The sequence below is a fragment of the Vigna umbellata genome, chromosome 4, assembly GCF_029865625.1.
Source record: "Vigna umbellata cultivar VRB3 chromosome 4, Vumbellata_1.0, whole genome shotgun sequence".
Taxonomy (NCBI): Eukaryota; Viridiplantae; Streptophyta; class Magnoliopsida; order Fabales; family Fabaceae; genus Vigna; species Vigna umbellata.
This window is the reverse complement of record NC_142168.1, coordinates 21527670-21540377: the sequence shown is the minus strand read 5'-3', so window position 1 is coordinate 21540377 and position 12708 is coordinate 21527670. Positions and strand designations below refer to the sequence as shown.

The 12708-nt window shown below is 30.9% G+C and overlaps 1 protein-coding gene across 1 annotated transcript; it reads left to right on the top strand.

Annotated features, from left to right (window-relative positions):
- The first annotated feature begins 1119 nt into the window (after window positions 1-1119).
- Window positions 1120-4701, top strand: LOC148199546 (receptor-like protein EIX2). The gene has a single exon (XM_088114510.1). It carries the CDS (start codon window positions 1120-1122, stop codon window positions 4699-4701), a length of 3582 nt encoding a protein of 1193 aa, XP_087970636.1.
- Window positions 4702-12708: the final 8007 nt, after the last annotated feature.

The window sequence follows — 12708 nt, the reverse complement described above, 5'->3', positions numbered from 1 at the left end:
ATCTACTTAATGACAATCAATTTCGATCGATATACTTCATATAGTATACAAACCAATACCGAGGAACTTGTTTCAAGTTGAACAATGACTTTTTCAACCTTCAAATTAAATTTGGGTCAATTGTTTGAAAATCTGGGGAACTTTCATGTACACCTCCTTAACCAAATGATCATGAAAAAACATCATGTACATTCGTTTCGTTTAATGAATGTGTCGTTTTTTAATTACCTGATCGATTATTTTTCACATAAAATTGTCGTTTAATTTAAAAATTCCAAGTTCATGTTAGTTACCTTTCTTTTTCACAAGTCTTCGGATAAGTCAATCGATTGAAATAGAATTATTGTTCCAAAAAATTCCAAGTTCATGTTAGTTATCTTTCTTTTTAATTTGGCAATATTTTTTTACATTTTGTCCCAATACCCCAAATTAAAAAGAATAAGATTACGAACAAAAGTCGTAGCAAGAATTCTAAAAAAAAATAAAAATTAATCCAAAATATTTAAAAAAAAAAATGAAACTAAAAGAAGAGAAGATGGGAGAAAAATGATTTCTGACGATGTTTTAAAAATGAAAGTCTTTATTTATAGAGTTAGGAATGAGTCAACATGCCTACTAAACCAGAAAAATACGTCGTGGCTTAAGGAAGAGTTCAACAACTCAATCACAAGCCTTGCGGGAACAGAAAAATAAAAAATACAATCCTGCGAAAGAAACGGAATGAAAATATTGCCGAACAACATCAACGATTTTGTAATATTGTATTCAAATTTTATAACAATGGTGACATAAGCTTTCACTATTAAAATATTTTCTAAGTATTTAGTGGAACTTACAATTTTTTAATTTTGAGAGCACTTTCTTAATTTTGTTTTCAAATATTAACTTGCAATTCATTAATTATTTGTAAGGAGGAGTTTGATGTTTTGATTTTCATATAATATTGTCGTTAGAATGAAAATACACAAGTCTTCTTCGTAGTCAATTGATATTATTGAAATGCAGAAGAGTGAGAAGAATAAGTAATGAAGGAGTTGGTGAGTATAAAATATGGGTATTGGAAGTGCTTAATTCACAACACATATCAATCCAATTCTATACTCTCTCTATTTCATCATCATGAAGAATCTGAAAGTGAAGATGTTTATGTTTGTGGTGAGTGTGGTGTTGCAGGTTGCTTTTGGACAACACCATATCAGATGCCTTCCAAAAGAGAGGGAAGCACTCATTCAATTCAAGGCTGCCATTGTCGATCGTTACGGCATGCTCTCCTCTTGGACCACTCCTGACTGTTGCCAATGGGAGGGGATTCGCTGCACCAACCTCACCGCTCATATTATAAGCCTTCATCTTCCTGGACAGTATAATGGAGTCTCTCGGCGTTACATCAGCGGAGAGATCCACAAGTCGTTAATGGAGTTACGACACTTACAGTATTTGAACCTCAGTTTCAATTCTTTTCGACACACTAATATTCCAGAGTTTCTTGGTTCTCTTACCAACTTGAGATATCTTGATCTCTCTTCATGTTTTTTTAGCGGACAAATTCCAACTCAGATAAGTTCTCTTTCTCATTTGAAATATTTGAATCTTGCAACAAATTATTATTTGGAGGGTTCAATCCCTCCTCAACTTGGAAATCTCTCTCGGTTGCAGTATCTTGATCTCAGTGTCAATTCTTTAAATGGAAATATACTTTCCCAACTTGGAAATCTCTCTCGGTTGCAATATCTTGATCTCAGCTACAATTCTTTTGAAGGATTCATTCCTTCCCAACTTGGAAACCTTTCAAATTTGAATAAACTCTATCTTGGAGGATATGATAGTGCTCTCAAAATTGTCAGTAGTGATCAATGGTTATCTAATCTTAATTCTTTAACCCATCTTTCCTTCATTTCCATATCTAATTTTAACAGTTCTCCTAGCTGCCTTCGAACCATTGCCAAGCTACCAAAACTAAGAGAACTGAGTTTAATTGAATGTGGCCTTTCCGATCATTTCCTCCTTTCATTCAACCCTTCCAACTTCAATTTTTCTACTTCTCTATCTGTCCTTGATCTTTCTCGTAACTCCTTCACACAACCGATGATATTCCCGTGGCTGTCAAACACCACTTCCAACCTTGTTGAGCTTGACCTTAGTTGGAACCTCTTGAAGGGTTTGACATCAAATCATTTTGGCTTGGCCATGAATTCGCTTGAGCACCTTTACCTCTCCTACAATGTGTTCAAGGGTGAAGATTTGAAATCATTCATGAATATATGCACCCTACGTTTATTATACATGTATGGAAACAATATGACCGAAGACCTTTCGTTAATTCTTCATAATTTCTCCAGTGCTTGTGTTAGATACTCTCTACAAGAGTTGAGTTTGAGACACAACCAAATCAGAGGCTCCCTACCTGACCTTTCAGCATTTTCAAATTTAAAAACGTTCGATCTTTTTTCCAACCAATTGAGTGGGAAGATATCTGAAGGCACTAGATTGCCATCTCATTTGGAGCAGTTGTCAGTTAGCTTTAACTCTTTAGAAGGTGGTGTTCCAAAATCATTTGGGAGCTCATGTACTTTAGAGTTATTGGATTTGTCTCATAATAAGTTGAGTGAAGATCTCACAGTGGTGTTTAATCATTTGTCTGGATGTTCTAGATACTCATTGCGAGAACTATATCTCGGTCGAAATAAATTTAATGGCACATTACCTGATTTTTCAATATTTTCAAAGTTGGAAACGTTGGATATATCAGGAAATCGATTGGATGGAGTTCCAAAATTACTTCACAATGGTACTGTTTTGCGTTCATTGAACCTATTTAATAACAGTTTAAGTGAAAACCTTCCAACAATAATGCATCACTTATCCTCATCATTGCAAAGTTTAAATCTAGGCATGAATCAAATTAGGGGTACTTTGCCTCGCAACCTCGCAACAATGTTCCCATCATTAAAAGATTTGTACCTTGCTAGTAACAAGCTAAATGGGACAATTTCTGAAGATCTTCGATTTCCAATAGAACTTGAGGAATTATCCTTGATGTCAAACTCTTTGAAAGGTGTGTTAACTGACTCTCATTTTTATAATATGACAAAGTTAAAGAGCTTGATATTGTCAGATAACTCATTGATGTTAGAAGTTAGTCAAAATTGGGCTTCAACTTTTCAATTATACAATATTGAATTGAGGTCTTGCAAGCTTGGTCCATTGTTTCCCAAATGGCTAGAGAAACAAAATGAATTTATTTATCTTGACATTTCAAATAATGAAATATCAGGTACCATTCCAAAATGGTTTTGGACCAAATTTGGATTGTCAAATTGGATGAGTATTGATATTTCATCTAATAATTTACAAGGTACGATTCCAAATTTGCCAATAGAGAATCATTATTTTTCTATTAGTCTTGCATCAAATCAATTTGAAGGTCATGTTCCGCCATTTTTACGAGGCTCAATATCTCTTGATCTATCAAACAATAAATTCACAAATTCGTTTTCATTTTTATGTTCTAATGGTGTAGCTGAATCTTTATACCAATTAGACCTTTCAAATAATAAGTTTTCTGGACAAATTCCAGACTGTTGGACCCATTTGAAGTCATTGGCTTACTTAAATATGAGTCAAAACAAGTTTTCAGAAGAGATTCCTTTTTCAATGGGATCACTCCTTGAACTCCAAGTTTTGTTATTGAGAAACAATAACTTAACAGGTACGATCCCTTCTATCTTGAAGAATTGTACAAAGTTAGTGATGGTAGACATAGCAGAAAATAGATTATCAGGATCTATCCCAAATAGGATTGGGAAGGAATTATTAAAGTTGCAATTTTTAAGCTTGAAAAGCAATTATTTCTCTGGAAATTTACCATTGCAAATTTGTTATCTAAAAAATATTCAACTCTTAGATCTCTCGCTAAACAATCTATCTGGACAAATTCCTAAATGCATAAAAAACTTTTTCTCAATGGCTCAAATGACTTCTTTGAGAGATTATTATCAAGCTCATCAATATTTGGTCAACACTAGTGGTATCAAAGTTTACTTTTCATACAATTTGAATACATTATTAATGTGGAAAGGTTCAGAACAAATGTTCACAAATATGGGATTATCACTTTTAAATAGCATTGATCTCTCAAGCAATCAATTATCAGGAGAAATTCCAAAAGAAATTGAGGGTTTATTTGGATTGGTGTCATTGAATCTATCAAGAAACCAATTGACAGGGAATATTCCTTCAAATGTTGGAGAGTTAACATCACTTGAATTTCTTGATTTGTCACGAAACCAACTTGTTGGTTCTATTCCTTCCAGTCTTGCTCAAATTGATCGACTCACTCTGTTAGATTTGTCACATAATTATTTATCTGGAAAAATTCCAATTGGCACACAATTACAGAGTTTCGATGCATCAAAATATGAAGATAATACCGATCTTTGTGGACTACCATTAGAGAAATTGTGTATTGATGGAGAACCAAGACAACAACCAATTGTTAAATTTCAAGAGGATGGGGTTTTCAATCATGAATATTATATAAGTATGACAATTGGTTTTGCTATAAGCTTTTGGGGAGTGTTTGGCTCAATCTTAATAGTACATTCTTGGCGTCATGCATATTTCAAGTTCTTAAATAATTTAGGAGACACTCTTTATGTCATGACAACAGTGAAAGTTTTCAAAATCTGCTACAAAACATAGCTACAGGTAACATTATTTTAACCTTGTGTTAAAATTTTGAATTTTTTTGTTTTATTATTATTATAATTATTAAGTTTTTTTTCATTAAATTAGTTTTTAATTTAAAATTAGAGACTAATTTAAAATTCATAATATTAAATACGTAAAACTTTGATAGCTAATGACAATGATCAATTTAAAGTCTAATTAACAAATTAATTATAATTTTTTATTTATAAAAAAGACTATTTTACATACTAATAATTTCTAATTGATATCCGCATAATTAATTATTTTTATTTCTAAATTTGATTAATGAGTTTCTTGTCATAAATGATTCACATTTCCAAATAATAACAATTACAAAAATATTATGGTTAAATCGATTTTTTATTAGATAAAAAGAAATTTAATGAAAGATTAACAATGCAATTGAAAATAAGAATATTACTTAAAGATAATAACTAATGTCTATGGATAGAATAAACTAATAAAAAATCGTTAGCATAAGACATATTTTCAGTCTCTTTACTTTTATCTCTTTTCATCTTGTCTCAAAATTGTTGACATTCTCATAATAAGTTGGTTTTTCTTTTGTATTTTTAAACATTGCAATATTAGTTTCATTGATGATAGATATAATTATTTCTATAAATACATTTTTTTATAATAAATGGTAAGTTGTAATTCAAGTAAAGATCTCCAATATGAATTTGAAGATTTCTTGTTTTAATTTGGCTTCTACAGACACTTTTTTATTTGCCTTGATAATCATACAAGATAATTCTTTTATGACAAATGATTTTTTTTATAAATTATAAAATAAATTGAATGAATTCAATTAGTAGTAACTTAAATTATTGGAGTTTTTTATTTCTTTGCCTTTTAATATAAGTTTGCTTTGAATTTGTTTTTTACGTTATCTTTTTATTGTTTCTATTTCTGGCGAAATTAATATAATTTGCTTAATTTTTGGCAGAGTAAATGGAGTTTAAAGATTAGAATGATTGTGAGGGTACCATGCTAAAGGACAAAAAAAACAGAGGAAAGAGGTACTCTGGAGATCGATAACTGAGGAAGGTTTCTAAACATTTATTTTCTTTAAATGTTTCTTTCTTCTCCATTTTTATTTTGTAATGGTTGTTCAGAAGCCTATTGTGATTGTGAAGTTGTTAGTCATACAATAATTTGATGCATCTTCAAAACGTTGGAAATGACATAATTATTGATTTTTGAGTCATCTTCTGTACTAATACCTTATGTGTTTTTTTCCTTTCTATTACCTTCCTCTCTTGCATGTGATTAAGAGGGTTTATGTTTCAATTAATTTTAAGTTAATTACTTTAGTAAATTTTACCTTAAACTTAATCTGAGTAAGATGGTATGAATTAAATGAAATTGAAATTAGATTGTATGTTGAAGGATTTATAGAAGCACGACATGCATTTCTTTTGTCATTTGTCAAATAATATATTGATTATTAAATTTCTTGATAATTCATTTTAGAATGCAGGAAATACTCTCTTTATAAAACATAAACTTGGTAAAAAAATCGTTACTACATTAATGAATAATAAAATCTGACGGTTAACACTTATAAATTTTAATGAGAAAACAATTATACATTTATAAACATTAATGAAAAAATAAAAATTGTTGTTAACATTTAAAAAAACTGTACATTTATAAAAGTTAATGAAAACAATAAAAATTGTTGTCAACATTTAAAACTAACGGTTGTTTTTCCTTTCTACTATCTTCCTCTCTTGCATGTGATTAATGAATCTTCCCCAAAAGCTTATATTAATGACATAATATAAGCTTTTGGGGAGTGTTGGGCTCAATCTTAATAAGATATTCTTGGCGTGATGCATATTTCAACTTCTTAAATAATTTGGAAGACGCTCTTTATCACATGACAATAGTGAAAGTTTTCAAGATCTGGTACAAACTAAAGTAGGTAACATTATTTTAAACTTGTGTTTAAATTTTGATTTTTTTTTACTTATTATTATTATTTTAAATAAATAATTTTCATATTCCTTATAATAGGAATTACTTTCCTGTGATATTAAGATCAATATTGACCATTCTTATGGTAAATTTCAATATTCGTATACTTTTTTCAATATAGAAATAATTCTTGTAAATGGAATCTAAAAAAAAAAAAAAGTAACTAAAGATTTTAGATTAAAATATGTTTTTTCTCTCCGGTGTATTCATCCATATTATTTTTCCTTATCCTTTATTTTTCTTATTATTCTGTATTTCGTGATGGCTTAGTGATTTTTCTAATTCAGCATATCACCATTTAATAGAAAATATATGACATAGAAAACAAAATTTTAGGAGCGTAAAGAAAAAAATTTAAATACTATTTTATAAATAATAATTAATTTAAGAAATGAATGATAATTAGTCATTATATTAACTAATTTAAATACTATTTTATAAACTAAAAACATTATTCATAATAATTACAGTGTAAATTTGTTTCTAATATTATTACATTTTTTGTCACTAAATTAGTTTTTAATTTAAAATTTGAGACTAATTTAAAATCAATAATATTAAATATCTAAAACTTTTAAAACTAATGACAATAACCAATTTAAAGTCTAATTAACTAACTCATTATAATTTTTTTATTTATAAAAAAGACTATTTTACACACCAAAATTTTTAATTAATATTTACATAATTAATATAGTGACTAATTATTTGGATTTCTAAATTTGATTTAATAATTTTCTTGTCATAAATGGTTCACATTTCCATATAATAACAATTACAAAAATATCATGGTTAAATCGATTTTTTATTGGACAAAAAGAAACTTATTGAAAGATTATCAATGTAATTATAAATAAGAATATTTAAACATAATAACTAATGTCTATGGATACAATAATATAATAAAAAATCGTTAGTATAAGACATATTTTTAGTCTCTTTACTTTACTTTTGTAAGAACCTAGAAAATAGAGTATTAGAATTTATAGGTATCTTAAAATAATGAGACCGGACATTTTAATGTTAAAATAATTCAATAATATAAATAAGATTTCATAAACGCGTCTCATTATCTGAAATACCTGTTGTCTCTCTAACTCATTCTTTGAATTTATTTTCCCTTCTCTATAAGCTTTCTGAGACATTTATTTGATGATCATAAAGTGTCTAGGAGATCACAACAGTGAGTTCTCTATTATCTACTAATCAGTTTTTCCTATTTAGTAAGTTAGTTTCTACTCCTTTTTTCTTTAATTTTTATGTTTAATGCACATCAAATAGTTTGAACGCATGTGTCATCTTATCTCTATTTCTAGCTCCTTATCGATCAAACGTCCTAAGGACTTGCTCTAATCATGATTATATGGTTTGTAGGTGTTTTTAGAGTTTCTTGAGCTAAGGTAGGGGTAGTACATTGTATAGAGCTGTGACAGTTTTCCTAATCAGGTGAGGGAAGCTAGTGATTTTTATAAATTTAATTTACAGGTATGAGTGGTGGTTGATACGATGTTATGTTAATTTGGTTTTAATTACAATGATTGTTTTAGTGTCATTGGTTCTTTAATGATAGTACTTGGTTATTTGATGTATAATGCCATGGATGATGTTGATTTGTACTTGATTAATCTTGTGCGTCTATCGGTTTTGAAGAGTAATGTTAAAAATTTGATGTTGTATTGAGAAGTAAAGAGTAGGTTGAATTGTAGGTTGATTTTGAACCTTAAGAGGAGGTTTTGATAGGTGAGATTTTGAAGTAAGGGTCGAATGGGAAGAATTGAGTTTTTGGGTTTGTTCTAGGGTCATTTAAAGCTTGTTCTAGCTTTGAATTAGTAGAAATCTGGCGTCGAATTGGTCGGTGGTTAATAGGGTGTGATTTTGTATGCTTTTTGGCTCATTTTAGGGGTTTTGACTAGTGAGATTTTAAAGTACAGGGGTTGTGATGAAAGTGAGGGTTTAGGATCTGGTTTTGGGTCAATTGTGACTTTTCTAGAGTCTGAACTAACAAATTATGATGATAGATGAGTGGGATTGATTTATGGACTATAGAGTGGTGTTTTAGTTGGAGTGAGTTTGGAAATTCATGGTAAAATGAGTTTAATAAGGTTTAAGTTGGATAATGCACATTTGGATAGGTCAATTGAGGTTTAAAATATCATATGGAAGTTGTAGATGTTTGTAGAAGTGTATAAGTTAGGATATGTGAGGTTTAGGGAGTGCAGGTTCTGCATAATTCTGCAAACTCGCTGAGCGAGCAACTCTCTCTATTTCTGCATTCATAGAGCGAGCCATATGATTGGGCGAGTTGGTTTGGGTGAAAAATATGAGTATAGCAGTGGTTGAGTGAGTGTTCTCATTGAGCAACGAGAACCCTCTGTTTTGCTATTCGTAGAGCGAGTGATGGCTCGTTGAGCAAAGGGGAATTGGTCTTAATGGGTGATGCATACAATGAGCAACTTGTTTAGAAGTGGATTGGAAGTTTTATTTCTTTTAATTTCTTGTAATTATGAACTATAGTATGGACTTAAGTTTGTTTAAAAGTAATTATGGAATTGTATGATGTTTTATACTTGATGTTGAGTATGCAATTGAGGAGTGATTGGACAAGAATTGTAGGGTGAAATGGTTAGTAGTGGTTTCAAGTAAAGTGATGTATTGATGTAGGGACTCAGTTTTGGAATTTATCCTAACACTCTAATATTAATCGCTCCATCTCAGATAGAGAAGGGGATTATGTGATGAGGAGTAGCAGAAGGTCCTAGTTTATGGTCTGGTATTCTTTGTCCATAGGTGGTAAACACATTAGCCTTGTGTGGTAGCTTGGGGGAGGGGGGCAGTTGTTCCACTACTACAAGTGCAAAAACTTATCATAGTTTAACATCAATACATATATACGTTGGGTTTAGGTTCATGGTATGTTTAGGATATTTGTTTAACTATTGTATGAAATGTGATGTGTGATAAATCCTGTATGTTTGTTTTTTTTTTCTATAAATACATTTTTATAGTAAATGGTAAGTTGTAATTCAAATAAAGATCTCCGATATGAATTTGATGATTTCTAGTCTTAATTTTGCTTGTAAAAAATACTTTTTTTATTTTCTTTTTTAATGATATAAGATAATTCTTATGAAAAATTTTGTTGTTGCAAAGTATAAAAAAAAACTAAAAGAATTTAATTAGTAGTCACTTAAATTATTGGAGTTTTCTATTCTTTATCTTTTAACATGAGTTTTCTTTGAATTTCCGTTTTTTTACGTTATCTTTTTATGGTTTCTATTTTTGGCCAAATTAATTATTTGTTTAATTTTTGGTAGAGGAAATATGAATGATATGTCTGAGGTAGTGTACAATGATAGGTCTGAAGCAGTGTGCGTGCAAAAATGGAATTGTTAGTTGAAAATTAGAAGGATTGTGTGGGTACCATGCTCAAAGGACGTGAAAAAAAAAACAGAGGAAAGAGGTATTCTGAGATGAAAAGGCAGTTGGATTTGAAGATAGAAAGGTTTCTACACATTTATTTTCTGGGACTTTCTTCGTGTACTTGGAAGTTTTTTTTCATATACTTTCAAACTTTTTTAAATATTTAAACTGTCCTTTTTACAGAGGCAATTTATTTTTCTCTTCTATATTTACCTTCACCCATTCACTTTTATTTACTCATCTTTTCTCCTAAATTCTAGTGTCGCATCACCTACTTCCTCTTCCTCTTCATCACTTCTTTCACTTACATCACTGCATAGCACATCTTCATATACTCTCACAATCAACCTTCAAGCATTTTGTGCCACCAAACTATATAAGCACTAGTACAGTCAAGAGAAACGACAACGGTTATTTTCGCTCATAGACAGCGGTTCTGGAACCGAGGCATATACAGGCGAGGCAAAAAGTCTATCATTTTTATCTCGGTTGTGGACCGAGACAAAAGGGATAGGATTCTTCCTCGGTTCAAAAGTAACCGAGACAGTAAGATTTTGCCCTTTTTTTTTAAATGACTTTTCGCCTCGGTTCTCTTTTGAACCGAAGCAGTATGTTCAAAAATTCAACAAAAAAAATCTAGCTAATTTCTTAACATTATTTACAACAGAATTATTAAAACATAAAAATCTTGTAAAATTAGTAATTTCTTAACATTATTTGCACCTATATACTTATTTCATCATAACATCAAATAATATATATATATATATATATATATATATATATATATATACACACACATCAAATTTCTAAGAATTTATATAAGCAACTATAAAATGTATCACAATCAGTAGACTGTAATCACTTCAAGCAAATTAAATCTTAAAAAGAAAAACTTAATGAAAATAAAATCATAAAAAAAGAAATTACATCATAAACTTATCTCAATATTTTTAGATTTCAATAAATTTTAATCAATAAAAAAACTTATTAAATTCAACGTGTTAGTAATTCTCTCCACAATAGTATGACATCATCCACCGAATACAAAGGAAATTCATTCTAGAGAAGATATTGATCATCGTCATCATATCTAGTACAACATTGTTGTTCCACTGGTATTGTTCCATTTCACATTAAAACTATACAAACTATATACGTAAGCAAGCACCAAGAAAATCAGTGCTCCAGGTATACAAATCTGCCTCCAAAACAAAAGATTAGCACAATATCATTTCATTTTCCATGTACTGATATGGAAAGACCTGTCTATCAATCTTACACACATAGTCTTAGAGCATTTTCACAACCCTTTTTCTTCTTAACAATGGAATTCAACATTCTGGGGTAAAAAGAAGAATAAAAGTTATCAATATATGAGCAAACTGCTAAGTATAAAGGAATGATCAAGTCCAAATTGGAGTTCAAAAGCAAGTTACTTACGGGTAATCCAACAGCTACATTGAGAAATCACACTGATGTGTGGACCCTGCTGAATGCACACTGATGTTGGGCTTTAGAGATGCAAATATTTATGATCAGAAAAAATGGAAAAGTGATAGACCACAAAAAATTTCCATCTGATTTTAATAGGGTCCTTTGGCCACCAATTCTTATCGAATTTCCTTGTTCTTCATTCTCAAGCACAATTAGTCAGCCTTTTTTCTCTCTGCTAACAATATCTTCCTTGTGTCACCGAGTTCTGCATTATGACTACAGGAATCTAGAAATACCAACAATTCCTATCCTAGGGTCACTTGTTAAGTCTAGCATCAGGGTTCTGGTATACAGGTAATTGAATTTGTTTAATCCTTGACATTTAGCTGACTCCACATAGCATTTATGAAGCAATCAAAGTCATTTCTGTCTGCAGTGGTGATCAAGACTCAGTGATTCCATTAACAAGTTCGAGATATCTAGTGAATGGATTAGCCAAGGAAATTGGACTTGAGACCACAGTGGCCTATAGAGCCTGGTTTGAGGAAGAACAGGTTAATAAAAACAAATACTTGGAAGGCAATATTTACAAAATTGAATTCCTGTATGGATTTGGCATTCACTTAACGTTGATTTGGAACACATATTTCAGGTAGCAGAATGGACACAAACATATGGGGACATCTTATCATATGCTACCATAAGAGGAGCATCTCATGAAGCTCCCTTTACTCAACCTCAAAGATCACTACTGCTACTCAAAAAAATTGAATATCAACTCCTTACCATCATCTTCCAAGCAAGATACCTGGTTGACCCTCCTTTATGCCCTTCTTTATCCTCCGAAGCATAAGGGATTCCGTGCCTCAAAACCTCTTCTGCAAACAAGACAACTCCTTCCTCCTCCCCCATCCAACAACGCCCCTGTCACCCCTCCAAGCGCAAGGCTGACTTCGATTCCCTCTCCAACACTTCCTTCTGTCACTCTGTTTTCGCCACATCCGCCCCCTCCAGTCCCTCGCGCCGCCGGTCCCCCTTCCCCTACTTTCAACCTCATGAATAGATCTGAATCAAGAAATCAGTAAAAAATAATAAATGAAAAGGGAAAAAAAGGTTGAACCTAATGTTGGAGACCTGATGTTGGAACCTGTGGTAATC